Source organism: Mustela nivalis (assembly GCF_964662115.1).
Source record: "Mustela nivalis genome assembly, chromosome: 12".
NCBI lineage: Eukaryota > Metazoa > Chordata > Mammalia > Carnivora > Mustelidae > Mustela > Mustela nivalis.
The window spans coordinates 44,279,392-44,293,897 of record NC_139031.1 but is presented as its reverse complement, the minus strand read 5'-3'; the positions used below and the strand labels follow the sequence as shown (position 1 = coordinate 44,293,897).

The window sequence follows — 14,506 nt, the reverse complement described above, 5'->3', positions numbered from 1 at the left end:
TGACCCTGGTCTCTTTGGGAAGACCATGGGCCTGGAGAATCCTTGGAGCAGGGCTTCTCAACCTTAGTTCCACTGACCTTTTAAACCGGATAATTCTTCATATGGTCACGGGGGCTGCTGTCCTGCGCACTGTAGGCTGTCCGACAGCGTCTCTGGTTTCAATCCGTTATACCCCCGTAGCACCTTGCCACCGCCCTTGCCACCGTTATCTCTGGCTGGGGTACTGAAAACTGTCTCTAGGCATCGCCAAATAGTCCGTGGGGGATGAAATCACTCCCTGTGAAAAGCCATTACTTTAGATAATGATTATTAAGTGTCAATATCCATTATTAACCATCATTCATGCTAATGACATTGACACTAATTACCAAGGGGCTAATTGTGGTATGTATCCTTGCACTGTTGCTCATTTATAGCTGGGGAATGGAAAGTTCCAGCTTTCCCTTTAAACCACACCTGCTCAGTGCTCTGCTCTCCCACCTGTGAGTCCTCCCTTGGCCTGCCTCTCCAGGAGCTCTGCTTCACCCTGGAGAGGAGCTGAGCTGTGTGTGTGCCCCGTTTGCACTGTATTCATGGGTGACCCGCAGGAAAACCTTTGGGAGAGGGAAGGGGGTCTGGGGCTTGGGGTGGGTGGTTCATGTTTTCTCTTCAAAATATTTTTCTTCAACGCTGTCGGCGATGAATACAAATGGAAAAATAAATCCTTGTTGATGTAAAATGACTCCTCACTGTCCACGAGGCGGGCGTGTGGAGCCTTCATCATTCATGATTTGGGGCAGGCTGTAAACAAGCTTGTTGTCACCCACATCCAGCCTGCCAGGCTCTGGGACTACAGACCTACGCAAAAACGTCAGGGCTAACCAGGGACAGCAGCATCCAGGGCCCTGGAAGATACCATGTGCTTCCAAAGCCCCAAAGGCTGCATGAGATCTGGGTGGGACTTGTCTTCAGCTTGGTCAACTGGGATTCCGCATTTTAAAGTCTAAAACTATAATAAAAGTGACCAGGAATTGAATGTTCTAAAATCACTGGAGCAGCTTTGGTAGGGCCTCTGCTGCTAGGACAACTTTTGGCCGGCCCGTGCAGGGGCTTGTGATCTCGTTTCTTTTTCTAAGGTCATGCCTGCTCTGCAACCCCCACGGACAACCTGCCCCGATCCCTGCTGTGTCCCCACAGCCCTGGCCCCACCATGCAGCCCTGTGGATGAGACTCGGGTCACCAACCAAACTGGGGGCTCCCTGATGGTGGGACCAGGTCTTCTTCTCTGAGTCTCCTTCATTTGTGGGGGGATGCTCTCTCCACTGTGGGCCGGCAGAAAGCTGGGCTCAGAGAAGGAAATGGAAAAGGATGTTGACCAGCCAGGGCAAGAAATGTCCTGTGGCTCTCACATCTCTGAGCCCTTGCTGTCAGGACAGGCACATGGGAAGACTTAGGGACACAGTAGAAGAGGGAGGGGATGGGGGCATGGAGGCCCACTGGAGGGCTGGGGCTGAGCTGGGCACCGTGTTCTGCAATCCTGTGAATATTTAGCTGGTTCTGTCCCTTTTGCTGGCTTCTGCCTATGCAAACAGTCATCAGAGTAGGCAGAAGCCAGGGGCAGCGGCGTGGCGGCAAAAGCAGGGGACTGTGGGGAGGGAAGAGGGTTGGAGCTTACAGCGAGGACGAGGACGCTGGCTGAGGGAGCCAACTCGGAGCCCCACCATGGACAGCAGGGCATGGGGTGCCTGCATCCTCTTTTTGCTGAGCCCATGGCCAATTGTGAGTAGCCAACACACACCCTCCTGCCTCTCCCGCTGGGCTCGGGATCTGGGAGCCTCAGGGCTTATTGGGGTGGGGGTCCAGCTGGGGCCTGGTGGGGTCCCCACTGCCTCTTCCCCAGCACAGCAGTTTCTTCCTACTAAGCAGACTACTGACCATGGCTCAGAGAAATCCTGCCCCATCCCCTCATTCTTCTCCTCCCCCTCCTCCACCACCACCTCAGCTGCTTGGCTCTGGGGAGCTCTGCTAGGAAACCGGGCTGAGCTGACTTAGCCTCCCTGTTGCTTCCCTCCAGGGCCTCTCTGGACCCCCCTGGGTGGCGGGGGGACCACAGAGACTGTGTCCACCCAAAACAGACTCTGAATCAGGGAGGCAGTTAGGGCCTCTCTTCTCTGTCTCGTGTCCCCCAAGTCTTCTCTGAGCTACAGGTCCCTAATTCTTCCACAAAATCTCCAGACTCCTTCCCATCCCCCACATCCCAGGAGCTACACTCTTCTCAGGTTGCTGCCTCTTAAGTGGCTGTGGCCAGCGACCAGGTGGGCCTGCGCAGGGAGTGGAGGACAGCTGCTCCCCCGCTGGCACTTGGGGAACTGCTCCTTTCTCCATGCCCATGCTGGGGGCTGGAGGAGCTTTTGCCAAATTGATGTGCCGGAGAGTGGGGTGCAGGACAGGGGCCCTCCCAGCATGTGCTGCAATTTCCCAGCATGTTTTCCAGGAATTACCGCAAGGGACACAGGGACCAGGACAGGACGTACAGGGTACTGGGTGGGAAGCTCAATGCACACAGACTGAGGACTCCTTCCTCTGCTGGCTTGTGTGTGTGCGTGCGTGTGTGTGTGTGTGTGCCCATGGCCGCCAGGCCTGTCAAGCGCCCGGCAGCACCTGCCCCTAGGTGCACAGCCTTGGGGCTAGAATCTGGTGCCAGGGAAACTAGTTGTGTGGCCTGGGCAAATCCCCCACCTTTCCTGAGCCCAACTTGTCTCTTATATAAAGGACATCATATCAGCTCACTGGGGCTATTGTGCATTGAGTGGGATCTGATTTGTCAAGGGCTGGGCATAGGGTGCTTAATAAATCTCTCCTCCTCCTTCTTTTCTTTCTTTCTTTCTTTTTTTTTTTTTTGTAATTTCAGCAGAGTTGACACACCTTGTTACATTAGTTTCAGGTGTACCAGATAGTGATTTGACAAGCTGATGTGTCATGCTGTGCTCTCCACAAGTGTGGCTCCCATCTATCACCTACAATGCTTTATTTGACTTTATTCCCTGGGCTGTAACTTTCTTCCCTGTTCCTTATTCATTCCATACCTGGAAGCCTGGAGCTCCCATTCTCCTTCACCTGTTTTGCCTCCCCCCACCCCTTTTTGGCCATACAGGTAACTTGTATTGCCTTCCCTTCTGCAGTGAGGGGGTCTCCTTCCTCACATCTGGGTGCACCCTACCATAACCAAGTGTGCTCTCTCTCTCTTCCCCCCTCAACCCTTACCTCCCCCTACCTTCCCTCGGACTCCTTCACGCCTCCTTATCTGGCTCAGACATTCCTGCCTCCTTCTTAGAAGGACCTCCTGTTCACCCAGATAATCTAGGATAAACTCCCCATCAAAAGATCGTTACCTTAATCCCAGCTGCAAAATCCCTCTGGCCCTGCCAGAGAGCATATTCAGTTTTCAGGGATTAGGACGTAGACATTGTTGCGTGTACGAGGGCATTGTTCTGCCTACCAAGGTCCTTTGTGCAGGATTGCATCCAGGGAGCAGGAGTGCAGAACGGGCTTAGGAGAGCAGGGACGGAGGAAAGGCCCGGCACAGACAGGTCGTGGGCTCAGCCAGCTCCAGGAGATCTTCAGAAGACTCGAGTTCAACGTGTCTCAGAACTTACTCCCAAGAGATGAAATTGGGAATCACCTGTCCAAATGCCCATCTTTCTTTTCTTTCTCCCTCCTCACGCCCCCCCCCTTCCTTCCGTCCTTCCTTCTTCCTTCCTTCCTCCTTTCCCTCCTCCACAAGTACCCTTGCCAGTACTGGGAGCCAGGCCCTGTGCTTAGGAGCAAGGGCGCAGAAAGGCATCAGGCTTTGTCTCTCTTCTAAGGTCTTAGGGATCAGAGAACCCAGAAGGAGCCGCCGATCAGCTTGGCCAATCCCCTTACCTCCTTCCTGCAGGTATCCGGCCAGGTGCACCCAGAGTGCGACTTCATCACCCAACTGAGAGAGGATGAGAGGTCATGTCAGCAAGCGGCAGAATGGATGCCCAACACCACGCTGGGTATGGCGCTGGGGAGAGAGGGAGGGACTTCTAGATTCCTTTATCTCCTCCAGCCAAATCCCTCCCCATGCTGGAAGGGCCTGGACCCCTGAGTCTGCTGTGCTTCCATCTCTCTCTGCAGGCTGCCCCAGGATGTGGGATGGGCTGCTGTGCTGGCCGACGGGGGCCTCTGGCGAGTGGGTGACTCTCTCTTGCCCTGATTTCTTCTCTCACTTCAGCTCAGAGCCAGGTGAGGGTTCCGGGTGTGGAGGTGAGTGGGGAGGAGAGGTGGTTTCATCTGGTGATGCCAGAATATGCAGGTGCCTCCCTGGCTTTGGGGGCAGTAGATCTGGATTTGAACACCAACTTCCCATCTTCCCATGTGTCGTTGGGCTAGTCACTCAACCTCCAAACGCTCAGCTTCCTGACCTGTGACCTGGGGAAAATAAGAACTTTACCCTCAGAGGGGGTGAGGATTGGTGAGGAGAGCGTGGAAGTGCAGGACCCAGGGCCTGACCCCAAGGGAATGTTCTGTGGGTGTTAGCAGGAGGGCTACCTATGGGGTGGAGGGGAGGAGGGTCTGTCTGACTATTCCCATGCTACCAGTGGCCGAGTGGGGGGAGTGAGGAAGGCTTGCTCCTGGAACCCAGGTCCATGGAGAGAAGGCCACCCCCGCCTCTGCCACTGGGAGGAGCTGTCTGCAGACTCTGGATGGTCCATGACTCCCCAACCCACGCTGGAGAGAGAAGGAGGGATAACCTGTTCTCGGTTCCCACCTCTGCCTGCCTTCCAGGGGTCGTGAAGAGGGATTGCACTATCACAGGCTGGTCCGAGCCCTTCCCACCTTACCCCGTGGCCTGCCCTGTGCCCCTAGAGCTGCTGATGGAGGAGGTAAGAGGCTTCTTGGAGCAAGAGTCACCATGAATATTTGTAGGGATGGTGGGCCACACAATGGAGGGGTTACCGTTCCCACTGTAACTAGCAGGTTGGAATATTAATTGCAGAAGTTTCCAGAAGATGGCAGTATCTAGAAGAGAGAGGGCCATGGTCTTTTGCTAATTGCGTAGGGGTGCTTCATGAGCCACGGTGCTGGGAAAGAGAGGAGGCAGAGGGCAGTGTGGGAGGTGTGCTGGCTGCCGTCTCCTTGGCGTGCCCTCTCTGTGCTCAGGACCCCAGGGCAGGAGCTTTGAGCGGTTCCAGGGAAACAGAGGCTCGTAGTGGTCCTGGGCACACTCCTTCCCTTCTCCAGTCCTCAGTCCATGGAGTGGTGTACATGGCCCACACTTCCGAATTGAGCAGGGCCTCTGCAAGGTGCTTTGGTACCCACAGTCCCATACCTCTTTCCCCTCAGCCCTGCAAGGCAAGGCCTGAGTCTGACCATTTTTCAGAAGGGAAGACAGACACAGGTGGTGATTGCCTACACCCCTCAGGGGTCCCGATCCCCTCCCTCGGGCTACCCCATCCATCTCCATCTTTTCCACTTTTCCCTGTGGCTGTTGCTGGCTGCCCCCTTACTTCGGGGCATGTGGTGTGCCCAAGACAGTAAGCAAGTAGGATTCAGTAAACAAGCCCCAGCTCCTCTTGAGCTTTTCTCATTCCTCAGTGAATGAAGAACATACCAATGCATGAATAAATGAAACAGTAGTTTCTCTGCTGCCTGTCCGGCCCCAGTAACAGTGAGAGTCAACTGTCTCACTCCCGGGCCACTCCCCTTCACCCGCCCCCCTCCACCCCTCCGCTTCTGCCCACCAGCAGGTCAGGTGCAAGACAGGCTGTAAACAAACACTTCTGTTCCTGAGGGAGCTTGCTCCAGTTCCCACAGGTGCCCCTGCCCCCCAGATGGGGTGCTCTGGGGGTAGAACTGAGAGCCTTCACCTGCTTGGTCATCAAGCCTCCCCTTCCCCGAAAGTGCAGTTGCTGAGACTTCCTCTGTCTCTATCTTGCCAGAAATCCTTCTTCTCCACGGTGAAGATCATCTATACCCTGGGCCATAGCATCTCCGTCGTGGCCCTCCTTGTGGCCATTGCCATCCTGGTTGCTCTCAGGTTTGCCATCCTCTTTGCCTGCTCGAGAACCTTCCCTGCCTCCCCATTGCCCGCAGCACTAAGCCTGATTCCTTGCCTGGATATCCAGGAGGTTCCCAGATCTAGGCACCATGGCCCTTCCTGGCTTTTCCTTTCCTTCCCCCTGCATGTCCCCTTTCCACCCCTTGGAAAGCCCATCCGGGACTCACTGCCATTTCTATACCGTTTTTCATGTGGAACTTACTCTATTTGCTTGGAATGCCCAGTTGCTTTGTTCTTGATATATTGGTATCTGTTAAAATCCGAAACCCAGCTCCCAACTGCTTCAAGAATCCTTTTCCCCTCCCCCCGCCGAAACCCTTCTTGACTCTTCCAGCCCTTTGATCGTTGCCCCTCTGGAGGCCCTCCAGCTTTAGAGTCTGAGCCCCAAAACAGGGCTTGTGCTATTGTCTGTCTCACGGGGCTGTGCCTCATCTCTCTGAGCACCGAGGGGGCTCCCCTGGGTGGAATCCTGCCCTTTCTGCCTCTGTCCCCTGACTCGGAGCCCCTGAAGGGAGGGACTGGTCCTCTCTGTCCTCTCCCCAGTGCTGAGCCCGGGGCAGTGGTTGGTCAGCTGTCCCGCACGGCCACTCCAAGTGCCGCCCAGTGTGGCTCAAGTCAGTCAAGTCTGCTTCCCACCACGCTCACCCTCCTCCCTCCCTGCTCCTCCAGGAGGCTCCACTGTCCCCGGAACTACATCCACATTCAGCTGTTTGTCACCTTTATCCTCAAGGCGGGCGCTGTGTTCCTGAAGGACGCCACCCTCTTCCACGGGGAGAACACAGACCACTGCAGCTTCTCCACTGTAACAACTGGAAGGCCCCGGGGTGGGTGGGGAAGGAAGGCCATGTGAGAAATAGAGATGTGCCCCACCCCGCCAGCCCGCCCAATCCTGTGGGCTGACCCTGGGGCTCTACAATTGCTAATAACAGAGCAGGAAACACCGCCCCTCCACAGAGTCAGGTCCTAAATCCCCATGCTATTTCTTGGACTGTGGGGCCCATTTATGTCCTTCCCGGAGTTCCATGTTCCCCTTTCCATTTCTTATTCCATACTCTGACCTGGCCTGTATTCACCCCAGCAGTCTCTGCATTCCCTCCCTGCCTTCGTGTGCCAGCCTGTCTGTGGCTGGGTGTGGGTATGTGCGGGGTGAGGTGGAGCTGGGTCCCTCCCTCAAGAAGCATCCAAGGGGCCTTGGTGGTGGTGGCAGAATGCACCTGATTATGGGACCACCGAGTGGGGCAGGGGGTGTTGAGAACTGGGCTTCAGGGAGGAGATGGTTCTGGAGCTGGGAGGGGTGAAGGGGAGGGGAGACACATTCAACGGAGGGGCCGGGGTGAATAGACTCTCACAGATGGGAACACATGAAGCATGTCCAAGGACCAGAGAGGTCACAGCAGGACAGGAAGGTAGGAGAAACAGGAGAATAAAAATCCAAGGCCATTGGGGATAGCGTGGAGGCCCCGCACCCCCCAGGAACACTAACTGTGCAGGAAATGGACAGATACGCAGAGGGACAAACCCACAATGACCTTAATGAACGAATGAAAGAAAAGCTAGTAATAATGATATGAACTGAGCACTTCCAAGTGACACTGCTCTAAATGCTTCATTGCATATATTACCACCTTTTATTTCCTGGGTATGTTTTCATTTTAGTTCCATTTATATGTGTGTGGGCCTGGGTCCAAGCTCAGGCTGCCTGAGCTCAGGGGTGGTGCTCTCCTCGCCCCTGACAGATGAGCGAGTCCCACGCTGAACGAGTGAAGGCCGTGTGAGGGCCCATACGTTTGCAGGAATGAACGGAGCTCCATACCCACAGCTCTGTGGCTGTGATGTGAGGTCAGGAAGGACTGACGAAAAGAGCAAATAGTAGCAATCCCTACGCAGCGTTTCCATCTCGTCCTCATGATGAGGCATTTGATAGGAATTGGGAGTATTTCCTTTGACAGTCAAGAACGCGAGGTCAGAAGAGGTTATCTAGCTAATGCAGGCTAGGTGTGAACTCAGATCACAAGTCTGTGCGGTTAACCACCACATTAAACTATCACGGCCCCTCTGGGACAGCCTGAGGGGGAGGGGCCTGAGTGGAGTAGGGACTCCAGTGGATGTCCAGCTCCAAAAAAGCCACACCCCAACCCACAGGTTCTATGTAAGGTCTCCGTGGCCACCTCCCATTTTGCCACCATGACCAACTTCAGCTGGCTCTTGGTAGAAGCTGCATACCTGACCCACCTCTTGGTCTCCAAGTCGCACAGCACAAGGAGAGCCTTCTGGTGGCTGGTTCTTGCTGGCTGGGGTGAGTGCCGAGGCTGGGTGGGGCCCTGTAGGGCTAGGGGAGGGCTGGGGATGCACAGGGAGCTCAACCAAAGGTCCCTTTTGCTCACTGATGGTGACGCAAGACCCAGAGCAGGGAAGGAACAGCAGCTGGTTACTTCTCTGGCTTCCTGGTCCCACCTTCCCGGTGCCCCATGTAGCCTGCAGTGGTGGCAGCAGGTAGGCGCAAGTCTCTGAGCCAAGGACGCAGACCCCTTACTGTGTCTCCTCTGGACCCCCACAGGGATTCCCCTGCTCTTCACTGCCATGTGGGTGTGTTGCAAAGTGGTCTTCGAGGATGTGGCGTGAGTCTGGGGGGAACCACATCCCACTGTGTTGGGTATGGGCTGGACCAACCGGCAGTGTGGTGGTCCTCCAATCTGGGGAGAAGAGGAGGAGACTCTGGCCCTGCCTTCAGGGAACACCCAGGCTTGGGTGCAAGATGGGAAGGTCATTGTGGGTAGTGTGGAAGGCAGGACCCGGGGTGGGAGGGGGCCTCAGATGCTCGGGGTGCTGGGCTCAGGGAGAGGTGGGGTTTGGGAACACACTAAATAGGGCCTCCTAGAACAAGGGGAGGTTCTGGGGCCAGCAAGAAGCAGTTAGGTGGAGAGAGAGGGGGTTAGCCCAACAAGGATTGCCGTGTCCCTTTGGAAGGGGTCCCAACTGGCTGGGAGAGGAGATCAGACTGGGCAGACATTTTTGGTACCCCCCCATCAGTTCTGGCTTGTCTTCTCCCTAGGTGCTGGGACCTGGATGACAGCTCTCCTTACTGGTGGATCATCAAAGGGCCAATCGTCCTCTCTGTTGGGGTCAGTCCCTCAGGCCACGCTCTCTGCTTTCTGCTCCCTGGGTCAGTGGAGGTGGCTGTCCGACAGGAAACATGACTCCATGCTGGGAGTCAGGATACCTGGGCTCTTTAGCCCTGCTCTGCAGGCTTGTCTGAGCGGCCCTCTCTGGACCTCAGTGTTGGTGAAACTGGGCGCCAGGGTGGGGTGGGGTGGGGGTGGTCTCCACAGCACTCAGGCTCCTTCTCGCGCGGAGTCCTGATGAATTCAGTGCCTGACTGTAGGTCATGTCCCACTGCAGCGAGGCTAGTGTGGGGAGCAGAAGGAGGGCGGTAGCTGAGCCGACTGCCTGCCCCCATGCTGCAAACCAGGTCACCTGGGCTGGTTTGCAGGGTCTCAGGGAATGTGTGCATTGCCTCCAATATTATCAAAAGGACAGACACCTACTTTGTCAGAGTAGACCTGGGAGGCGATGGAGGCAGGATGACAAGTTCTGACCCTCCCCCCAGCCCTTTATTCCCGGGCTGGAGAGGGAGGGGGACCTAGGATGCAAGTTCTGGATTAACAACCTGAACATCCCTCCCCCTGCACACCCCTGTGTCTCAAGGATTTAGGATTTCTAATCCTCAAAGAGGTCCTATCCCAGGCCACCGGGGCCACCCCCTGACTCTTGCCTTTCACCTTCCTGCACTTCTATTTCCAGGTGAATTTTGGGCTTTTTCTCAATATTATCTGTGTCCTGCTGAGGAAGCTGGAGCCGGCTCAGGGCAGCCTCCGTGCCGAGTCTCAGTACTGGTAATGTGTGGGTACACATGAGTGCCTTTGGGGACCCTGGGGCCATAACTGGAGTGGGAGTCAGTGTAGTTCCATTTCATTCACTATCCAGGACTGTGGTCCTACCTAAGCTTCCAGAGAGAGAGAACAGATCTGGTCCCTGCCCTCTGGGAGATCACAGTGTGGGGAGGATCAGGCTCCAAGTATCCAGTTACCAGGCCAAATGGACTGATGAGTGGTCAGGTCCATTTCTGTGGGATCCCGCGGAAGGAAAACTTTTCTAGATGGAGCGAGGGGAATGAGGTATGATTAGGGAAGACTTCCTGGAGGAGGTGGTCTTTGAAATAGACTTTTATGTGTAGATGTTGAATAAATGGAGCATTTGGCAGCAAGAACAGCAAGATTCATGGCCCCAAAGTAAGGAAGCCCTGCATTGCACCACACTGTGTTTGGGGAGGCTGGTGTTCTCCAGGGTACCTGATGCAGAGAGTCTATATGGGGAACTGAAGGGAAGTGGGAGTGAGCAGGAGGCATGTGGGAGTTTCTAATCCCAGCCTTGGGTGCCTAGGGCTTGTCTTCTCCTGCAGGCGTCTCTCTAAATCCACGCTTCTCCTTATCCCGCTGTTTGGAGTTCACTATGTCATCTTCAACTTTCTGCCCGACAGTGTGGGCCTGAGCATCCGCCTTCCCCTGGAGTTGGGACTGGGCTCCTTCCAGGTGAGGAACCCCACAGGGACTCTTTCTACCAAGTCCTTGGGCAGGAGGGAGGCAGTGCTGCCCACTGGTATGGCTGAGTTCATGGTAGGTTAAGTGTTATCAGGCTTGGTTATTCTTTCTTTCATCCATCCATCTCTCTATTCATTCAACTTCCCCTGAGCCCATCTACTCATCCATTTCGCCATCCATCCATCTATCCATCCATCCATCCAGCCAGCCAGCCACGTACCTCTTTACGCATGCATCTATCACTCACTTATTCATTCATCTATCCATTCATCATCCACCCATGCATCTCTCATACACTTATCTGTCTATCCAACATTTCCTGAGCACCTATTATGTGCCAGGATCTGTGCTTAATAGGAAAATCAGAGAAATAGCTTTAGCAGGCGTTCCACAATGACTACACGAGACAGCGTGCCTGGCATGTAGTAAGATGAACGCACCTCCTTCCCTTTCCCCAAAGACCTGGCCCAGGCCACATCCTGGGGGTGGGTGGAGGAAAATATAGTAGAAGGATTGTGGACATCTTGTGGCCAGGCCATCATATTCTGATGTAGTCCTTTCTCTTTGGCCCTGCAGGGCTTCATCGTTGCTGTCCTGTATTGCTTCCTCAACCAAGAGGTATATAACTCTGCTGGCTATTCTTAGTCCTTGAGTCTCCTCTCCTGCCAGAACTAAGGCCACTCATCTTCTTCCCAGACCCTGCAAATCCCAGCTCAATCCAAATCTTGACTCTTGTGATCGTTTGGGAAGCTTAGTTTGTCCTGAGTTTCTAGATCAAGCTGAACCTGATTGCTTCATGTTAATGTCCTTTATCCATTCCTCCTCTGGGTTGGACCAAATATACTATCCATTCAGGACCAGGGATGGTCTAAAAGGATCCCCCAACTCTGTGTTCCTAAAACCGAACAAAAGGGAGAGTGGAGGAGGGAACGAGCCGGCTCTGGGAGAGACAGAGAAAACAGAGACAACAGAATTGAGAGTCAGAGGCAGACATAAAGGGGATGAGGAAAACAGAGTCTGGTGCAGCAGCAGGGAGGATGATGAAGAACAGAGCCAGGGATCCTGAGAGAAAGCACCTGGAAGGGAGGGACTGATGAAGAGAAGAGACCAACCAGAGGAGGACACACCCATGACTACATCGATGGTGCTGATATGCTTGTAGAGATATGCAAGATGGCAGAGAGTGGAAAAGGAAAACATCCCACCCAAGAGGCACCTTGCATTTCTCCCTTAGGACAGACTAGCTCTGTGGGAAAGGCAGGAGAATTTATCTCAGTGCCCTACACCCCATGCCCTGCAGCTGTGTGCATGGCAGAGTGACGGGTTCCTCGGGCAGCATGGATTTGCCATGGGCTCTGATCCGCTGGAGATGCACGTGCCCTCTGCCAGCTGTGGAATGGAGCTCGCCCCTCTCCTGCCACCTCTGTCCCTCCCTGACTGGCTCCCACCCCGCTGACTCTTTACTCCCACTGCAGCCTCCCTGAGCCTCACACAGCCTTATCTGGTGTCTGGGTGCAGACACAGGACTTTGGTATTTGTTGTAGTGGCTCTTGAGTCCTGTGGACAGTGACAAGAGTGGGGAACAGCCCTAGCTGTGGGAAAGAGGCTTCCAAGGAGAGCTGTGAAAGAATCTGTCCTGGGAAATCCTATTGGATACCAAATAGTTACATACCTCTGGTGATGGGGAGCTTACTACTCAAAAATACCTCTTCTGTTATTAAGCCTCTATGAGGGGAAGCTCACCTTTACTTTGAACAGAAATCTGTCTCCCTTTTATCTTTTACTACAGCCCAAGTTCGGCTCTGTTGGTGGTGGTGGTGGGGGTGTGTGTCACAGCCTCTCAGCTCCCTTTGACCCCAATAGCACCTTGGAGATGTCTCAGTTCATATTTCCCTGCCCCCCTGTCCTCCCTCCCAACCTAGCTGTTTTTCTTTCAGGAATCCCAGTCCCCTTACCTCAGCTCCTTAGATGGGATTCCATCTTTTCGCCCTTTAGGTCATATCCTCTGGACAGGTTCCCAGTGGCCATCATTTAGTTAAGTGGGCAGGGCAGGACTGAATCCCAGAGCAGGGGGTGGGAGGCCACTCAGGGAGGACAGTGGGGCTAGTTGGCCAGAAACAGAAGAAAACACCCCTAGAAAATGTCTTTAACTGGACTCATACAAAGGTAGTGCTAAAAACTAGAGTAAAGAGCTAAAGGGATTGGCCAGGAATGCTCACAGGAAGGAGGAGGTCGTGTCTTTCAGAGATAAAGCTTAGTGATGGCTCTGGTCAGTCTTGGCTTCTCCTCTCCCAGGAGTCGGTGTCTCTCTGTTTCTCCTGCGTCGTCTCTCCCTAGACCCTCAGTCCCCCTGGGGTGGAGTACAGAAGTAGCAGTGGGACCTTCCTAACATCCTCTCCCTTGCCCCTGGAGGTAAAGACCGAGATCTTACGGAGGTGGCGCGGCCATGACCTTGAGCTTCTACCAGCCCGGAGGACCCACACCAAGTGGACAACGCCTTCTCGCTCTGGGGTGAAGGCGTTGACATCTGTCTGCTAGGTTAGCCACATCACGCGACTGGAGAGCACGCCGGGACTTGGGCAGCTGCAATGGGCTCACGGCCCTCTGCAGGACCAAGAGGGATGGGCACCCTGAGAACCCTCAGGCCACGCCTCCATCCCAGCTGCTGCCTTGCTCTGTGCCGGGGCAAACCTTTCACCCTGTCCTGCACCTGTTCTGCACCTGACCCTCGGCCCCTGTGTGTCTACTTCTGACGTCCCTGGTTGCTCTGTCTCTATTCTCCTGTTCCTCCTCCTGGAGTTTGGGCCATAGCTCAAGGCCAGAGGAGCCAATAAACTTGTAAATGAATAGATACAGAGCTTGAGTGGACACCTGCGCCGCCACAGGGGCGGGACCTGCAGCCTTGATTTAGATCTCTGGTGCGGATGCGCCTTTATCATTCCGCCATCCATTTCGTCCCCATTGTTAGTCTGCGCAAGAATCCTCTTGTTTAATTTATTCTTAAAACGGGTTCTCTTTTTGTCTCTATCTCCAGTCCCATCCCTCTCCTCCCACAGGCAAGCGTCCCCACGTGTTTCATGTGAATATTTTTGTTTCTGTGTGTTTTTGCAAAATACGTAGTATTTTGTGTGTGTCTGCACTTTCGAGTTGCATAAATTTTGTCGGTTATATGCTTCATTCTGCTTCTAACATTTTCCCGTCGGCACTCTGCTTTGAAGACATCCACCCGTGTTGCCGTGTGCTCATCTGGTCCCTTGTTTTGACTGCCATATGGTGCCACATGGTGTCATCGCCCACGTCTGACCGCTCCCGTCTCCCCCTCTCCCCTGTAGGTGAATATTCACAAGCTTGTCCCCTCATGCACCTGTGCAAGTGAGACTTTCTCCGGGACACAGCCCCGGGAACAAAAGTGCCCGGTCATCACGTATGCCTTTTCTTCCAGGATCAGGTACCGCCAGATTGCGCTCCAGAATGCTCCGCAAAACCTGCACTCCCACCGGCAGCTCCACCAACACTTGGCATTACCCAGCTTTTTAATGTTTGCAAGTCAAATGGGTGTAAAGTGACATCTCATTGTTGTTTCAATTTGCATTTCTCTGATAACTAATGAGTGTGAGCTTCTCTTGCCTGCCCGTTAGCCTTTTGGGTTTGTTCTTCTGGAAATCCACTCAGGTCCCTTTCCCTATTTTTCTCCGTCTCGGAGATGTCCCAATTCTAGGCCTTTCCCTCAGGTTCTCTCCATTGTGTACCTTCCTGTGCTCATAGCCTACTTTCTGCTGCCCCCCCCCCCCCACTTGGTGGAAGGCCCAGGAAGTAATGCATCTGAAGGGTCAGCCCTTCCCCC

The 14,506-nt window shown here is 54.3% G+C and overlaps 1 protein-coding gene and 1 long non-coding RNA gene across 2 annotated transcripts; one reads left to right on the top strand and one right to left on the bottom strand.

Annotated features, from left to right (window-relative positions):
- Positions 1-215: 215 nt before the first annotated feature.
- LOC309845224 lies at positions 216-6,854 on the bottom strand. Its single transcript, XR_014301118.1, has 3 exons — positions 6,782-6,854; positions 3,904-4,027; positions 216-277 (listed from the first exon to the last, which is right to left on the bottom strand). It is a non-coding gene; the product is annotated as an uncharacterized lncRNA (long non-coding RNA).
- On the top strand, positions 1,626-14,182 carry GHRHR (growth hormone releasing hormone receptor). Its single transcript, XM_082692891.1, has 14 exons — positions 1,626-1,758; positions 3,917-4,019; positions 4,141-4,248; positions 4,792-4,889; positions 5,946-6,043; positions 6,734-6,866; positions 8,207-8,360; positions 8,622-8,682; positions 9,117-9,186; positions 9,866-9,957; positions 10,524-10,653; positions 11,239-11,280; positions 13,075-13,200; positions 14,105-14,182. The coding sequence occupies exons 1-13, from the start codon at positions 1,702-1,704 to the stop codon at positions 13,198-13,200; spliced, it is 1,272 nt and encodes a 423-aa protein (XP_082549017.1). The 5' UTR covers positions 1,626-1,701; the 3' UTR covers positions 14,105-14,182.
- Positions 14,183-14,506: the final 324 nt, after the last annotated feature.

Excerpts from the sequence above, each read along its gene's own strand:
- GHRHR (XM_082692891.1), top strand. The coding sequence starts at position 1,702 with ATGGACAGCAGGGCATGGGGTGCCTGCATCCTCTTTTTGCTGAGCCCA. Across the intron at positions 1,759-3,916 it reads TGCTGAGCCCATGGCCAATT|GTATCCGGCCAGGTGCACCC; the intron begins GTGAGTAGCCAA and ends TCCTTCCTGCAG. Across the intron at positions 11,281-13,074 it reads ATTGCTTCCTCAACCAAGAG|GTAAAGACCGAGATCTTACG; the intron begins GTATATAACTCT and ends TTGCCCCTGGAG.